General features: G+C 38.2%; 1 protein-coding gene across 2 annotated transcripts; it reads left to right on the forward strand.

The window, feature by feature from the left end:
* Positions 1 to 320: 320 nt before the first annotated feature.
* LOC109917426 (DOMON domain-containing protein FRRS1L) lies at positions 321 to 17,864 on the forward strand. 2 transcript variants are annotated; one of them, XM_020517253.2, is made up of 6 exons: positions 321 to 699; positions 5,204 to 5,288; positions 9,759 to 9,897; positions 14,323 to 14,569; positions 15,268 to 15,307; positions 15,413 to 15,533. In XM_020517253.2, the coding sequence occupies exons 1-6, from the start codon at positions 459 to 461 to the stop codon at positions 15,429 to 15,431; spliced, it is 771 nt and encodes a 256-aa protein (XP_020372842.1). In that variant the 5' UTR covers positions 321 to 458; the 3' UTR covers positions 15,432 to 15,533. The 2 variants fall into 2 exon arrangements, with proteins under 2 accessions (XP_020372842.1, XP_020372839.1); XM_020517250.2 differs by lacking the exon at positions 15,268 to 15,307 and having other exon boundaries at positions 15,413 to 17,864.
* The last annotated feature ends 926 nt before the right edge of the window (positions 17,865 to 18,790 follow it).

The following is an 18,790-nucleotide window of genomic DNA, read 5'->3' on the forward strand; positions in this document are numbered from 1 at the left end:
ACTTTTTCAGTTCTGATGGGAGTGGACCAGGGACAAGAGTGCTGCAAGTTCAGAGGAAGGTAGGTCGGGGAGGTGAGAATAGAGGTGAAATTTGAGAATGGGAGCGGGTTTTAGCTGTGCAAGGAGAAGATTCCTATCTTTTTTTTGCAGTGATGATGATCTCCATGGTGCAGAGGATGACAGGATGAAACCGGATGCGTTACTGTGCCTTGTGTTCCAATTCTAATAATCTGTGCATTACAACCGAGAGTGCCCAATGTTAACGGAAACACTATAATACAGTCGGCGGGAGGTGGGTCATGCGCACTGATCGGCAGCGAGGTTAGTGGTTCTGCTAAGGATGTCCTGGCGTGCAGCAGATGGATTTGCGGATGTGCAGAGAGACCATGGGGACAAATTAAAAATAAACTAGTCAGCGGCAGTTCCCATCCTCCGGCGTACCCCCCACTGCCGCTGCCATGGCGGGGCTCCTCCTGCTGCTGGTGCTTGTCTGCGCGGCTTCTGCAAACCCAGCAGCTGAGGAGGGTTTAGCGGCAAGTCCGAGTGCCCGGGAACCGGAGCCGGAGAGCGGGAGGATGGGCCTGGAGGACCTGGAGAAAAGCGGGCTGCAGCTGGAAGAATCGGGCACTGAGCAGCACCAGGAATCCTACAGCACCTTCGCCGCTGAATTCTTCGAGACCCGGTACTGGGGGGATGAAGGTTGGTGGAATGGTTTCGCTGCCGGAGGGATAACAGCTTGAATGGGGGAAGGAAGGAGCTGACTTTCATAAAATACTGAGAAACAGGGAAATTATTCTTGCACGCCCGGCTGCTCCACTGTTATTTTGACATTCTCATTCCAAAGCTGTTGTGTTCACCAGTTCTATTTTGGGAAGGTTTAACTATGACCAGTTTTATTGCTACAGAAAATGGAATGTTCATCCAGGCTTTTCTTATTGAGATTTTACTGAAAGGTTCCATGTACAGCTGGTCTGTTTGAGTGAGGTATCCGTTAAACCTAGAGACTCATGTACGTCAGTTGGGCCTCACATACTTATGCGTCATTTTCCTCCAGATGACAAAATTTAGATGGTTCCAGGGTCCTGATCCTATTCCGTGACTTTACACTGGACCAGGGCGAGGAGGCCCCTTTTCTTGTGGCCGACACGCCCACACTTGATGAACAGGTTCAAACATTGTGCAAAAGCCCTGAGCCACAAGTCGTTCCCAGGACGGCCATCCCCTACCCCCAGAAGGACGCCTCTCCTCCTCCAGTCCTAGTCTACTGCCATCCTCCTCCATCTGACTGAACCACTTTTCACATTGAACAACTTCTCCTTTGACTGCTCATTTATTTCCTCAGAATGACTTTAATAATATTATGCTTTTCTGTACTCAGTGTAGTGAAATTCTGAAATATGAGTTAATATTCTGTTAGTAATACTAGAGGGGTAAACTCCATGAGTTGAAAGGCCTTTTTGTCATTCTGTTCCACATGTTGTATTTTTATTTGCTAGCTGTTTGCATTACTAAATGAAGAAATTTTCACTATTAATTTTATGTATTCTGATTATTGTGTCTGTGAGCAATCTAAGTATCTCCTGTATTCTCCAATTTTATTTACCGTCCAATATCCATGGTTTCAGGTCCCATGGAATAATAGCACATTTTTAATGCTTTATTCAGTTTTAGTTAAAGGAATTTGGAAAAATGAATCAACGATATGTGCACGTGGAAATGTAAGATTGGTTCTATTATCTAATGATTCTAACTGTGGGAAAACATCACAAAGTTATATTGCATCACTGCCCAGGCAAAATGCCTAGGAAAACTTGTGCCAACATAAATATGTGTTTGATCACTACCACCTACCATGTCTTTCCTTGTTATAATAACTAATCAACTCAGATTCATCTCACAGTAATATAAATATCCATGGCAAAGATGAATATTAATTGACAGGTTTGTCAATGTTCTTTATGGTGGAAAATGTTGTTACACTCTTCTGGTTTGCATTTATCTTGAAGGAAAATCAAGGTGATTTAAATAATGATTGTCAAGGTATGAAGTCCAAAAAAATTCAGCAGGGAAGATAGCAAATGGAACACTGGATTAGTCATGAAGTCTAAATCAATTCAGCAGGGAAGATAGTAAATGGAATACTGGATTAGTCATGAAAACTTCTCAAATTTGAGATGCCGTAACCACATGTATATACTTCTATTGGACAAAAGGATGCAGCAAAATGTAGAGCTCCATGGATAAATAGAGAAAATCAACTAGCAAACAATGCGCACGATAAAATCAGGACAAACAGTACTAAAGAAAGTTGTGAGGATACTGAAATCTTTGTAGGCAGGCACAAAGGGAAGCCAGAAATGGCAGAAGTAATGTGAAAAACAGACTAAAACATAACATCTCCAATTCTCTGAGATATAATAAATACACTAAAAGTAAAATAATTAGGATTACTCAAGGATAAAGATATGAATCTATTTATGAAAAATAAATATATAGAGGTGAAGTAATAAATATTGTCAGTGGGAGTGAGGTATCAATGGACCAGTCAAATATGTTGAACAGTTCTTGGGGATAAATTGTAGAAGAATGATTCTGAAAAAATGGTTTGACTCAAGGTCATAAACCACTTGGGCGACATGGCATGGATCTAGGTTTATGATGGAAGACAGTGAGGATATAGCATAAATTCTGACTAATGTTTTGAAACTTTCTTTGAAATGCAGATTGACTACACTGCAAATGTTTGGCCCAATGTAGTGTCCCTGCTTACGAAGAGAGAAAAGGATAAATCGGGTAACTGTTGATGAAATCCTCCAGTGCCGAGAATGGCCATTCTTTTTGAATCCAGTAATTCAAGATCAATTATAGAATCACCAGAGACACATGAACAAATAAAAAACTGCCCCTGTGTGGATTTCTTAATGTTGGACATGCCTGTTTAGATAGATCAAAGGAAGGTATTTGACAAAGAAGTGTAGGTTTTCAGAAAGTCTTTTCCCTGGACTTTGGAAATAGTTCTACATTTCTTTCCAAGGCTGCTAACATGAATCTTCCAGAATTCTGATGGCCTAAAATTCCTCAGTTTTAAGAACTTGAAGATTTATAAATAAGCTGTCCTGACTTGCAAGCTCCCTGCATTAACAGCACTTCAGCTAGGGTGATTGGTTCCCTTGATTTAAAGCTTGATTCTTCTTCTATGAGAACTGAACTGAACTCCTGGTTGTTCTGAACTGAGACCTTGAACTTTCTGTTCTGAAATCAACATTAAACTGTTGTAAATTCAGCAATATAAACGTTCCATACATTAACACTACAGGGTTCCACCCAGGTACTTGACTACCGTCACACACTTTCAAGGGATTGATTCAGTTAGGTTACTGTTTCAAATAACTTTCCAATGTGTATAAAAAAAGTTATCCTCAAAAAATGATCCACATCTATCTGCTTGTACTTTGAAGTCCAAATCCCAAATATGATGTATATCTCCTACACCTTACCTCACACTATTGAGAAACAAGGAAATGGCAGGGACATCTTCATCGTAGAAGACATAGAAAGCATCCAAAGAACAATAGATAGTCAAGGAGCAAATTGGAAGGTGATACTTAAAATTATCACCAACACATAAGAAAAAGTATTAGGAAAACTAATGGATCTAAAGACTGATAAATTCCCTGTACGCAATGGCCTGAAGATGGTTGTGGTCACCTGAGGTCAGCCATCTGTCCCAAAATATTGCTGCAGAAGTTTCTCATGTAGTATCGTATGTTCAACATCTTCGGCTGTTTTATCAATAACCTTCCCTACAACTTAAAGTCACATGTTTGCTGATGATTGCACAATGGTCACTTTTCGTGACTGTTCAGATACTGAAGCAATCCAAGTCCATTTGCAGCAAGACCTGGACAACAGCCAGACTTGGGCTGATGATTGAGAAGTCACGTTCATGCCACACAAGTGCCAAAAAATGAACATTTGTCCCACAAGTAAGAATCCAACCATCTCTGTTTGATATTCAATGGCATTATCATTGCTGAACCCCTAACTACCACTATCCTTGCAGTTATTATTGACAAGAAACTGATCTGGACTAGCCCTGTAAATACTGTGTTTGCAAGAGCAGGTCCAAGGCTGGAATTCTGCATTGCACGACTCATCCCTTATCTCCACAAAGCCTGTGTATCATTTATAGGACAGAAGTCAGAAGTGAGAGGAAATATTCTCCAGTTCCCTGGATGAGTGCAGCTCCAACAAGATTCAAGAAGCTTCAATAAAACAAAGAATTGTGAATGCTACAGATCTGAGACAAACAAGAACAGAAGTTGCTGGAGAAACTCATCAGGTGTTGTAGCATCTGTGAAGAGAGAAACAGAATTAACATTTCGAGTCAACTGACTCTTCTTCAGGACGAAGCTTGACCCCATCCAAGAATGTAAAGCGCACTTGATTGGCACCCCATCCACTATCTTCAAGGTTCACTCCCCTTGCTACCAATGTACAGAGCAACCGTGTTAGCATCCACAATTTGCAATGCAACAACTCACCAGGCTCTTTGACAACACCTTCGAAACCTGCAATCTCTACCACCTTAAAAGAACAATGGCAACATATGTCTGGGAACATCACCACCTGCAAGTTCCTCTTGAAGCCCCACACCATCCTGATTTGCAGCGGGTGATCATTCTTGCCCAATTGCTGGGTCAAAATCCTGGAACACTCTAGCAGCACTGTGGTGTCATTATGCCTGGGACTGCAGCAATTCAAGAAGGCAATTCTCGACTCCTCAAGGGCAATTAGAGATGGTCAATAAATTCTGGTCTAGCCTGTGATGCCCACCTACCTTGGAAAAAGTCTCTTAAGGCATCTTGTGTCTAAGTCAGATATGTAGAGGCATTTCCTCACTGATATTTAATCATTAGTAACTCTACCCCAGAGAAGAGTGAAAGTTGAATTTTTGAATATATTCAAGGCTGAGTTAGACAGATCTTTTTCTGCAAGTGAGTTGAGGATTAAGAGATCAGGCAAGAAAGTGGAGATAAGGCCACAATCAAATCATGATCTTATGATCTGGCCATGATTTTATTGAATGACAGAACAGGCTTGAGAGGGGAAATGGGCTCCTCCTGATTCTAACTTTAACGTTGTTATGTTAAAGTATATATTTTCTTTGATTGTGATCATGGTTTATATTTTTGTATTGCAGGTTATGCTTTCCCATCCCCTCCTCCAGTGGATCCTTTTGCAAAAATTCGGGTAGATGATTGTGGAAAAACTAAAGGCTGCTTTAGGTGGGTACCAGAAATTTGGCTTTATTTTCTAAATGCCATCTGGTGAAGCTATGCTTATAATAACTGAGCTTGCATATCAACATTTCCAATCTAATATTTTGTTGGCAAACCTTCACCATGATAATTGCAAATTTCCAATTGGACACATGGTGATCAGAATTCAACAATCATCAAGCATATTTGTAAAAATCACTTTTTCTATAAACAGCACATTATAGTTGCTGCTCCATAAATCCAACAACATTATTGATCAGCCACATCACACTGTAGTCTTAATTCCCTACCTACCCTTCTCCTTCACCTCTATTGAGGTAAATACCAGTACCCAACCACTTAGGTTCACTTGCATACTGCATTTTCTCCTTCCTCAATTCTTAACATTTTTCTCCCTATCTCTCTCTGTCATCTTCAGTTTTTCTTTTCCTTTTGATAGTGACAATGGGTGGCATGATGTTGCAAAGAAGAAGGATGCATTTGAGGTAGAGGTAGTAAGAACTGTCGATGCTGGAGTCAGAAATAACACAGTGTGGAGCTGGAGGAACACAGCAGGCCAGGCAGCATCAGAGGAGCAGGAAAGTTGACAAAAAGGTTCTGAAGAAGGGTCCCGACCCAAAATGTCATCTTTCCTGCTCCTCTGATGCTGCCTGGCTTGCTGTGTTCCTGCAGCTCCACACTGTGTTATCTCTGCATTTAATGTAGAGATGGGCAGAAAATATGGCTATTGATGGCTCCCAACATATCTCTTCATCCAATTGGACATGCGACATTCCAGTCCCTGACATTTATTACAAGCCCCAAAATTCATGTTGCAGCTATTTTTCTCCCTTCCTGCCATTTCTGTCACTCCGTCAATCTCTTTTTCATCTCCTTTTGAAATATCTGCTCAGTCCTTCTATAATTCCCTCTGCTTTTCTCTGTTGTCACTCACTTGATCTTTAAACCTTTTGTTTATTCCCCCATTGACTCTCAATCTGCCAGAAACTCTCTCAATCTAAACAACTTAATTTCATTCTCTACCTATTTTACATTTGTCTTCAAAATTCAACTTCTTGTTTACCACAAAACCAACTTAATTTGAGAAAAGATACCATCTAGTCTGCTGTTTCCTCTCTCATGGGTGTAAGAAATTGGTAGTTACTTTTTCTAGGTGGGAGTGTCGTTTGACTTCAAAACTCAACTGCTATCTTTGAAAAGTCAAACTAACATTAACCTGAAACCTCTCTCACTTGTCATTTCCTCTAATCCAAGTGTTTGTGTTTCCCTTTCCCCACTGCTGTCAGCTTAATATACTTTCCAATGTTTGTTGCATACTTTAGGTGAATATGGTGCAGAAAAGAGTTATGAGAATAGTTCCAAAGATGAGGAACATCAATTATGAGGATAGATTGGAGAAGCTGGGTTGTTCTCCTGACAGTAAACAAAATTAAGAGGTGTTCCTTTCGTAGTGGTAGAGAAACACAGGACAACCTAAATAAAACATTTTTAAAACAATGTGTAGTTAAGAATCTGGACTGCATTACTTGAAGGTGTAATGGATGTAAATTCAATTGTGGCTTTCAAAGGAATTTGAATGAAAACCCAAAATGACAATATTTGCATAATTATAGGGATTATAAAGATCAAGATTAGAACAAACTTGGTAGAAAATGTCTTACACCAAAAGGCACTACCATGGTTAATGATTAAAGCAGAGACCAAGTTATTATTTTAAAAAGAAAGGAGGTTGACAATGGAAGAAATTTGTTGTGGAACATGGAAACAAAGGGAGTCAAGACTGCTGCTCATGAGGGGAATAAACACTGTCATGGATCGCTTGAACTGAATGAACCATTTCTGTCTTGTGATTTCTACATAATTTCAACACAAAGTATCAGCAGTTCAAATTTTAAAGAGTTGAACTGGATAGTTATGGGGTCAGGTGTGTTGAATTTTTGCAGATGGTGTGAAGCATGTAACCTGTGTAAATAATTTAAGCTTCTTTGCCCTGAACATCTCAATGTGGAATTTGGAGCTTAAATAAGGTAACTATACTATGCTTGGTACTCCAGATTCAGCTTTACCAGTGCTCTATATAACTGAAGCATAATCTAACTACTTTTGTATTCTGTACCCCTTGTGATAAATGATAACATTCTATTAGCTTTCCTGATTATTTGCTGTACCTACATACTAACCTTTTGCAATTTATGCACTAGGACACCAAGATCTCCCTTTATGTCAGAGTTCTGCAATCTGTCACTATTTAGATCATGTTTTTGTTTTATTCATCCTGCCAAAATGAACAATTTCACATTATTGTACATTATTATCCACTTGCCACCTCATTGCCCACTCACATAACCTATCAATATCCCTTTGTGAGCTCTTTATGCAACTTATTTTCTTACCTATCACTGTACCATGAGCAAATTTGATGACCTTACCTTCTTTCTCTTCATCTAAGTAATTTCTGTACATTGTAAGAAGAGATTCTTGTGGCACACAATTTGCTACAACTTTTAAACTTGGAAAAAGTCCCATTTATGCCTACTCTCTGCCTCCTGTTTGCCAGCCAGTCTTCTAGCTGTGCCAATATGTAACCCACTACATCATGAACTTTTATTTTCTGCAATAACTTTTGAAATGGCACCTTATCAAACCTTCTGGAAATCTAAGTATAGTACATTCACTGGTGTTTTTTTATCCACGACACGTTACTTCCTCAAAGTACTGCAATAGATTGGTCAAACATGGTTTCCCTTTCACAAAACCATGTTGACTCTGCCTGATTGCCTTTAGCTTATCCAAGTAGCCTGTCATAACTTACTTAATAATATCTACTAACATTTTCCCTTTGATGTTGATCTAACTGTCCTGTAGTTTCTTGCCTTCTGTGTCCCTCTCTTTTTGAAAAAAGAAGTTACATTCACTATCTTCCAATCTATTGGGACTGTCATTGATTCAAATGAGCTTTGGAAAATTAAAACCAATGTGTTGAATATCTCACTAGTCAATTCATAGAAACTAGGATCAGGAATAGGCCATTTGCCCATTTAAGTTTGCTCCATTCAATATGATCGTAGCTGATCCTCCATCTCACTGCCACATCCCCTCTTTGTCCCCACACCTCTTGCTGTCTTTGAAATCTAAACATTTATCTGCCTCTTTCTTGAATAGACAGACACTTGACCTCCACAGCTTTTTGCCACCATATCCTGTAAATGTGACTATCTAATGCTTGAAGTTAAAATGAGCAAGTCAATATAAACATTCATGGCCCAAGGAAGGTACTGAACTTCTCTGAAGAAGTCAGTGTTAACTCTGTTGTTTCGTCCACAGATGCTCCAAAATCTGCTGAATTTCTCCAATATTCTTTTTGTTTCAGATTTCGGGAAACCATGGTGTTTTGCTTTTATCCAGCAATATGTTTCTTTTCTAAATAGGACTGTTTAAAATTCACCTCTCTAAACATGAACATTTAAATTTGAACTAACATAACCATCATTCAACCACACTAATTTTTAGGAACCGTCACTTGTAGAAGCATTTCAGTGCTTAATATGATTTACGTTTACAGTGCATTAGATAAATTGAAAAGATAAAACAGGTGTCAATGAAGATAATTTTTTTTCAAATGCTCAAAATTGTATTAAAATCAGTTGCACCTAAAAATCTGCAGTGTGAAAGAACTGGCAGACATGGAGGATACTTGGAGTTAACAGTGAGGGTGGAGAGAGAGGTGAATGACCAGTTTTGTGGGTGGAGATTGATTTGGGTGGAAGGTCAGATGGATGACCCTCAACGATTGAGAAGACCCAAGTGTAATGCAGATACACACATGACTGTATTACTTCCAAAGTTCTGTGATCTTTTAAGTGACCTCATTAGTTTAAGAACACATTTGCTTGCAATTTTAAAAAAAGTGAAGAAAACTCCAGGTCTAGGTTTGCTTTGTACTATTTTTCCTAGTAATCTGTTACATAATTGATGAGGTATTTTGGAGGATCTGGGTAATGGTTACAAAAATGTTACCTTTTGTGATGTAACAATATTTAATTTTGTACTTCTTGATTTGTCTAATTAGCTTGTGGGATATGGGAGAATACAATCTTCCTCCTATGGGTTTAGGCAATTACATTTGAGAATGCTATTGTTAAAGATTTCCTGTTATCTTTGCCATCAAGTGAAAGCAACTCATCCTCTGAAACTGGTGATTAATACATGTCTTAATCAACATTACACAATAAGCTGCTAATAATTAAGTGCACGACCTAAATGCAAACCAGGATGCTAACAAGTGATCTTGCAGTTATGCGGAATCCTTAGAAGATATGGATTCAGCAACCACTCCAATTTACAATTACTTATTTCTCAAACTGTTTGTTTGATGAAGATGGCAGATTACAAAATGTGTTTGATAGGACAGGGCTATGCATTGCTGCAGTGACATGCATACTTTTTAAACAGGCTGTCCCTACTTACCGATTGTAGGTATGGGAAACCTGGCTGTGATGCAGACACGTGTGATTACTTCCTCAGTTACCGCAGGATAGGTGCTGATGTGGAATTTGAACTAAGCGCTGATACAGATGGTTGGGTTGCAGTTGGATTTTCATCAGACAAACTAATGGTAAGCCACACTTCCCCACACAGTAATTCATTGTTCCTTTACTGCATTAATTTAATTGAAATGTGCATGCAGAATCTAATCAAGTATATACATGTAATTGGCTGCAGTTCCTACAATCTCTATACATGTAATTGTGCTGTTTCTCATTTAGTAATAGTGAAGTTTACATTTCAAAGTCTGCCACAAAGCAGATATATTTCAATAAATAATGCCAAAACTAAGAGTTGATAAATATGGGTTAACATTACTTAATTTATGTCTCCAAATAGTAAACCCACTGAGTGAATACCCCTCAAATTCTGCTAAATCAAAATAAGATCTAATTATAGATAACATGCATTGGTGTCCTCACTTTAACTTGTGTGATCTGACAACAGTACACCATATCTTTCCCAACTCTTCACAGCTTTTCCCATTACCTGAATTTTCTAAATAGTATTAAGTTTTTTTTTTAAGAAATATTCCATTGGTTCAACAGCCCTCTGTTTTGCAGAATAGCTATTTGGGCATAATTTGTGAACCCAGACTGAGTGCTGGTGGGAGCTTCGACTGTGAGAGCGTCATGTTTGTATGTCTTGTCCTGCTGTCACCTGACACACAGTGATGGTCCCTGGTGCCAGATTAACCACCATCATGTACCTGAGCTTCCAGATCCCAGGTGGAGGGCAGTGGCAGTTTACAGTCTGTTGTGTCTCAAGGTTTTTGGGATCTCTTTGCTGGCATTCCTGCTGATCACTGAATACACAGATCCAAGGTACAGGGGAGTGAAAATACGTGGAAGCAACCTACATAATTCAACAACTTTTTTCAAGACAACAACTTATGCCAAGCATTCAGCCTGCTCATTCAGAGTAACAGATAGGAAAGAAACACAAGAATGCTGAAGCAGAACCTGTAATGATGAAGCCAGTAACTATGTAAAGAGGTTCACTGCCATCCTAATAATCTCCTGGAACTTGAGCTGCCCTTTATCTTTTAATGATGCTGATCTTTGGGTTTCCCCGGGGAAGGAACCAGGATAAGAGACGGAGAGAGTATTCTCAAGGGCATCATGGTGTGAGGAAGAATAGCTTGGCCTATCATCACCTTTGAGTTAACAAGGTGTAGAGCTGGATGAACACAGCAGGCAAAGCAGCATCAGGGGAGCAGGAAAGCTGACGTTTCGGGCGTAGACCCTCCATTACTTTTGAGTTTCTAGTGTCAAAGAATAACTTACCTTTTGCTCTGTTATTTCAGTTGAATGTAGTCCTGCAGAAAAGAATGCACTTATTATGTGGCATTTTATTCAGTCAGGTGACTGAGATTTGCATTGTATGATCAGCGAATTCTAATGTGATCAGTGTGAATACTGGATTGGGGGTTTGCTCTGTATTTAGTGAGGAAGAAGGAAATAAGATAAAGTGATAAAAATAAAATGTTAAGAATACCTCAGTAATTAATTGAGTTCTGAAGAGTCTCTTGAGCTGTTTCCCTCCTGGGGTTTCAATAACATGCTGCTGTGCTTCAATAGCAAGCAAGGCCGCTTCTCTAAAATCTTTACACCGAGTTCTTTTTAATAACAAGGATGTTATGAGATCAGCAAGTTTGAAACACAGAGGATCGATTGATTGAGAGCAGCGTTTTCCAACCTTGTTGCATGGGGGTGTTGTGAGGTCACGTATCAGTTTTTCTCTTACTCTCGGGGCTCATGAGCAAATTTCAGAAAGCTAATGTTTAGTGTAACAGTCAACATGAATTTCAATTTGAAAAAGTCCAAAGCAATAAATCAATAATTTAAGTAAATAAGTAATGAATAAAGGTGACCATCGAGAAGTGTCGAGAGACAGAGCTAACTATCAAAACCTTTTTTTTTGCCTTTTTACTTGAGAAGCAGTACAGGAGATAGTCTAGGTCCCCAAGTCCTGAGCACCCAAAAGCGGGGAGGAGGAGTTAGAGGCCACAGCTGAACTAGGTTAGGTTTAATTAACACTTTTTACATTCTCCTCTGGTGGTGCCTACTCCCAGCTAACCTCAGCAAAATTCATACAGAAATGGGGTGCCAATAAGATTGCCTTTGTTGTGTGTTTTCTCCTCTTCCAGCTTGCCTTGTGGCAAGTTTTTTGGGAAAGGAGAAAGGGATGGGCAAGCATGTCTGCCTAACTTTGTCTCACCATCTCCCACTTGCATGTATGCACAGACATACTGCCCTGTCCCAATTTTGAATGCATATACTCCCTCCACACTCCACACACACACTGTCCCCATCCCTCCCTTGAGCATTCACATAATCCTCCATTCTTCTCTGTCTCATTCAATCCTTTACTCACTCTCAATTAACAATCCCCCCCGGCCCACGAGCCCACACATCCCGCCATGTTGACTGCATCTGTCAGATCTTGTATTTTCCAATGAGAGTCCGAGTCTGGTGGTAGGTGTCAGGTGACCTTTACTGTGATTTACAGCTTCATTTCTGAGTGCAATAAGGTACAACAATAAGGCACATAAAAAGCTTCAAAATGTCTTAACTTATTCTGTGTAAACTTAGAGCGCACAGGCCTCCATCTGCTCTGCCCCCCCCCCCCATTACTATTGGTCAGTGGAGCTGAGTTATCCCTTTGTAATTGGCTCTCTGGTACAGCATCTTTCACAGTTCAAGATTGCATTAGCAATCTCAGTATATTTCCAATTAAGCTAATCATATCACTGAATGACCAAGAGATAGACAGGCTTATGGTCCACCCCCTGGTTCTTCATGATGTTTTCCCAGACTTTCTTATCTTTCTTTTTGAGGCTTTTCACAATGGATACTATATTCAAATAACATTTGCCAGCTGCCGATTAATTGGATACTTGCCTCTCACTTCAGGAACCTTTTAAATTTCTCATTACAGGGAATACAAAAGAATAATGATTTTTGATCAGTTCCAACAAAGTTATGTGGTTACATCCGTTAGCTAACAAGTTGTCTTAATGTGTTCATTCAATCCACATTCCAAAGTCTGCTAATCTCTGTATTCATTCCTCCCTGTAGTGACTGGGGTGGGGGGTCTTTTACTATCTGAAACTGGTTTAAATTTCTTCCTCTAATGCTGTTAATGGTTTTTTTGTGTATATGTGGATCTATAACTACTTCAGAACCTGTTTTTTTGATTATCTGAAGAGGTTTAACTAAAACCTACTTTAACATTGTAATAGATTGATTAAATAATTCAAGAGAAACAACTAATTAGTGTGAAATGTTCTAATCTATGTAAGCAATTGCAGCTGCACATTCTATCTTATTTAAGTAACCCTGCTTATACAGAGCTCCTATTCTACTTGCAGAGACTATATTAAGCAAATATTTTCCCACACGCTGTAACTACTGTCAGCCATGTTCTGTATTAGCCATCAGCCATTTTGTGCCACTCTGTCATGGGCAACCCTAACAGCTTCCTTCAAGGTGCAAGCACGTGAATGGAAAAGAGAGAATCTCAAATTCTTCCAAATGCAGAGCCTCTTCTCTCCCTGTTGCCTCTGCTGTTGCAGCTCTGTGTTCAGGCCTCAAGCTCCATGGATCTATTCATAACTGCACAGCTCCATGCTCTTGCAATAAGAATCCATTTCTCTCCCACACCTGATGCACAAAAACAAGAGAGAAACCACTGCTGATTGGTGAAGCAGCTCCTTGCAGAATCTTCAATTGTATGTTCTATATTTGGAACGGTATCACGGGCCAGATAGGAATCCTTGGTAACCCATCTGTCATACACACCTGATCTAAAGCACATCTAAAGCCCCTGCAAGATTCTATCCACTTGATGTCTATTCTTCCAAGGACACAATCCTCATTTATAATACCCCTCAGATGTTCTTCTTGCAGCTCCTTGCGAACTTTGCCATGCACAGGACAATAATTTGGCTGACTTTCTTTCTTGAACTGGTTAGAGGAGGCAAAATTTCTTAGTGTTATGTTTGGAGCTGAAGTCTCAGTGGAAGATCTGAAACAGGTTTTTTTCAAGAATTGTTGTTATACATTATAATTTGGGTACTTCCACCTCAATTTTGATATTTTGCACCTAAAGACACTATCATAATGATGATGAAATTATTACAAAAATATTTAAGATTATGCTTTACTAGATGTAGCCCATTTCCACCTATGATATTGCAGCCACTTAGACTAAGATATTAACTATTCTTAAATCAATATTGCCTGGATACATTCACTGCTAATTGATAGTGTTTCCCTCTCAATTAATTGTATTATCAACACTAAAGTACTGTTCTGATTTATTTCAGAGAGCATTTGTTTACCTCATTAGATTATGTTTGCCTTCTGATATTTTGCTTTATTCTTATAAACATTAGCAAGCTCTATGAATTTCTCATGTCCTGAGAGTGGTAATTATGCTGAATTCCAATGCTCACCTAGGTGTTAAATGATGCATTTCTTTTTCCTTGTAGGGAGGTGATGATGTAATGGCCTGCGTGCATGATGACAATGGCAGAGTTCGAATCCAGCACTTTTACAATGTCGGACAGTGGGCCAAAGAGATAAAAAGAAATCCAGCCAGGGATGAAGAAGGCATTTTTGAGAACAACCGAGTGACTTGCCGATTTAAACGACCGGTCTATGTCCCTAGAGATGAAACCATCATTGATCTTCATTTGAGCTGGTACTATTTATTTGCATGGGGACCTGCCATACAAGGTAAGTCTGCACTTTTTTAATATGTTGTAGCACTGTTATGATAAGTCATAATTGCAGTTATCAACAATATCTTGTTTTTTTTAACCTGACGCAGCTAACTGATTAATAATGTGACAGATCATTCAGATATTTAGATGTTTAAGGAGATTTATAAATTGCATCTTTTAAAATTTAACTCATCTATGCATGTAACTAATGTGAACATTTATAATTTTGCTTTTATTGCCAATTTAAAACATATCTTAACATAAGGAAAATTTTTACAGTAGGTTTTACTATTAACACTTTCAAATGTTATAAGCAATGACCATTATATTTTTGCTGGTTCTATGCTTCTACTCACTTTGCATCTTTCAATAATGCCCCTGTTCATTCCCATGTTACATGCTGACAAAAATAGTTTTAGCACTCAGTCAGATTACCAAAACAGTCACTAATTCAGCTACTGCAGCTACAGTACTGTTTATGAATATAAAATAAGAAATAGGTGGAAAGCTTCAGCCGTACTGTATCTCAGACTTATTCTGCCATCCAATAAGATCAAAGTTGAGTTTTCTCAATTCTATTTTCCTACCCTATCCATTTGGAAACACCAGTGAACCTTAGCATTGGTAATACAAAGTGGTATATTCATTAGCCAAACTTGTATCTGAAAGAGGAAAACAGATTATATAATCTCAACTGTGATTTATTGCTAGGTTTGATGAAAAAAATCACAACAGAAATGTTTCAAAGGAAGTAAGTTACTAATATATAAATGTATTTGAAATAATGGCATGCAATTTTACATAACTAATCTTTTTGCTACTTTTGCTACATTTTACGCTTGTGTTAACTTGAAAGGCTCAATCACTCGACATGACATTGACTCTCCACCAGTATCTGAAGATGTTGTCAGCATCTACAAGTATGAAGATTTATTTATGCCTTCTGCAGCTTATCAAACCTTCTCCTCTCCTTTCTGCCTGCTTTTAATTGTTGCTCTGACATTCTACATACTAATGGGGACTCCATAACTAAGTCAATGCACTAACAGATTGGCTTAAAGCATACTTGACTGTGGAGAATTTCAGCAGGAGTGAAATGAATACACAAGCTCTGTTTGGAATAAATTTTCTGATGGAGCACCAACTGAAAATGTACAATTTCACAAATATTTGTTGGGAAGTGATCAGCAAATTGTCAAATGATAAATACCCTTGGGTAGCAAGAGTTTGAGCCCTGTAAGGCATGTTTGTAGAACAATTGTAGATTGACAGAACTGTACAATGTGTTTCCTTGGTCTAGGAACAGTATGCACTATTTTTTTCAGTCATTAAGTCAGCATACGCTGCAAGTGCCAAGAAGCCAATTCTAGAAGAGCTAATAACGTTATTCTAAATGTAGGTTCCTAGCTAACATGCAGCTTAGGTTGGTTGTTGTGCCTGTATTTTGTAAGATCTTTTGTCTTATACTGTTCGATGAAAATTCGTTGTACCAGATATTGTCACTTTTAGCTGTTAAGTTTAGCCAAATCAAAAATGAAAAGAATGTTTGAACAAATACAAGCATTTCTAAAATTCTGTGTAAATAACTAGTCTAGAAGCTGTTCATATTTATTTACAGAGGATTCAAATTGTAGTGAAATATTAATTTCTTTCAAAGCTTTTACTTTGTATAAAGGGTAAAACAGCTAACAAATTATTAATGTAATATAATTCAAGAGCCAACAAAACAGTTGAAATGTAGAACAAGCTTAAATGGTCAAGTAGTTCTCAACAATTAGGTTTGTCAAGTAACTCTTTTGCTAAAGGTTTCCGATTATCTAAAATAATGTGCAACTGCATCTCATTATTACCAACGAATAGTATTTTGAAATCTAGAAAGAGTATTCTACAAAAGGGATTGAGACAAAAAACTGGTGATAATATTATTAAAATAAATGAACTTCACTGTGGACTCTATTCGTTGTAAATTAAGATCTCATTGTTTTTATGATAAAAAGAACAGATTATTCTGAAAGCTATCTCTTCCTCTTTAATCCCACAAGCAGAAAATTGCAGGTTATAAGTAAATATGACATATAATGGCTGAATTTTGGGGGACTGAATTTCTAATAGAGGGGGATAGGTGAACATTTAATCATTGATGGGAGGGTGATTTTAGAGAAGTGGGCAAGAGGGTTTTTATACAGTGAACAGGAAGGTGATGGAAAGAACTGACAAATGGGTAAGCATTTGAAGAATAATAGGATTTATTCAAGCAGTCCCTATATTTATACTTGCCAACATTTGATTAAAGATTGTGCCTATAATGAATTTTAAAACTTATAAACAAAATTAAACTCTATCCGTAAGTTCTAGTTGCCCAAACATAATATGCCAACAGCTAATCAGATGCTCTCAATTTCCTCTGCTAATCAAACTTCTATTTCATGCTATAATTCTATAGTTTACAATTGATCAGAGGACTGTATACCTGCAAGCTATTTTGATAATTGAACATGCTGTTATCGATTGTATCCAATTTCAGTGGCATTTATAATTCTTCTTGTTAAATCTGTGGTTTATTGTCTAAACAAACTAAGTTAAAATGTGAAGATATTCAGTTCCTCCTTTCTTACAAAGAAACTTGTACTCCTTCCTCACATCTTATCTATTCGATCCCTGCTGGGTGTTTATGTTCACATTTTATGCCATTTAAACAGGTAATAAATAAATCAACTAATTTTGCCATTTGCAGTATTCCCACAATGAAAAAACATTACTCGGTTCTGACTAACCATTACTGTCTCATATTTAGATTCCTTAGCCTCACTGAGAAGCAAATCTAGTAAACATAATGTTCAACAAAATTCCCTGATTGACCTAATTAGCTTACTCCAAGACGGCCTTCTGAATCATTAATCCATGTCAGTGGAAGCAAAGGTTACGACAACTCTGAATTTTAAGCAACTGCTGGTATCCAGACATTCATTGGAAATATATCAATGCTGTCAGTTGTTGCTTTTGTGAAGTTCATTATTCCTATGCACACAGCCATATAATATTCAGAGGTAGCAACAGTTCAGTCACATTGGTGTGCATCCCAATTAAATGCCTACAGTAGAAACACTTTTATTTAAAGACAACCCAATTTGTCTAAACTTTGCAGGTAGGAATTATTTAGACTGGGTCCTTGCAGGCATAAAGTATGAAGTGTAAGGGCTGTCCGTACTAAACATTGAAAATATAATGCATATGCCTCAGCAATGGTTCTGAAGACTGGAGAGTTCTTTGAAGCACTTCTGAAACCTAGTCTGCTCAGCTGCACGGAGTTGGGGATCATTATATTCCACACTTAATCCTTGCAAAATTATATTTGTGCTGCATATTATACAGTATTGGAATCTACACAGATTCACTGTGATGATATTAAGATTTCAGAAGTTTAGACTGAAATTAGGGTGCAGAGTCAGTAATATGAGACTATACCCAGCTGCCAGAGATATGCAAGAGAAGGTTATCTGCTGATTATTCTCCTAATGTTAATGCTGGGACAGAATTCTATCAGGATAGACATATGTCAGAAGAAACATTTCAATTTCTAAATCATGGATGAGAATGTGAAAATTGTATTTTCTTCATGTTTGTGTTTTGTTCTCAAATTGCATGTGCTTCCTTGATTTGTGATCCTCTGGTTCTGTGTCTTTCTGTGCACCACCTGAGATTTCCTTCTCCCACATTCAATTAATGGTTACACCCTTCATCAACAACTAGAGTGTTGAATTATTGGCCAGAGGTCAAATCAAAACTGCATAATTTCAAATGGCTTATGGTCATTTTTCAGAATGGGAACATCTAGCAGTAGCATCTACCCGCATTTTTGTTAAGAAGTCGTCTCTAGAATTCATAATACTAGACCTTCCAACTGAATGTAGAGTTGATGTATGGTTATCAAACTTCTCATTTCTGAGTAACCTGAAATACTAGTCAGCGTTCCTACCCCTAATATCTACAAAAGTTAGCAATCAGCCTCCCCACTACTCCATCTTGCCTCCAGCACTGGGTAGTATCTCTTATACCTTTTTTTCACTGACCACAAATAACTGACAAACACTGCTATCTCTAACATGTGGCTACTTAAATTCCAATGTAACCCTGTCTGATTAAAACTCATTTGAGTTTGAAGGCTGAGATAACAAGGTGTAGAGCTGGATGAACACAGCAGGCCAAGCAGCATCAGAGGAGCAGGAAAGCTGAC

The sequence above is a fragment of the Rhincodon typus genome, chromosome 2 (genome assembly GCF_021869965.1).
Source record: "Rhincodon typus isolate 14 chromosome 2, sRhiTyp1.1, whole genome shotgun sequence".
In the NCBI taxonomy this organism is placed as follows: domain Eukaryota; kingdom Metazoa; phylum Chordata; class Chondrichthyes; order Orectolobiformes; family Rhincodontidae; genus Rhincodon; species Rhincodon typus.

Coding starts and splice junctions, on each gene's coding strand:
- LOC109917426 (XM_020517250.2), top strand. CDS start 459: ATGGCGGGGCTCCTCCTGCTGCTGGTGCTTGTCTGCGCGGCTTCTGCA. Junction 700..5,203: donor CCGGTACTGGGGGGATGAAG/GTTGGTGGAATG, acceptor TTTGTATTGCAG/GTTATGCTTTCCCATCCCCT. Junction 14,570..15,412: donor ATGGGGACCTGCCATACAAG/GTAAGTCTGCAC, acceptor TTAACTTGAAAG/GCTCAATCACTCGACATGAC.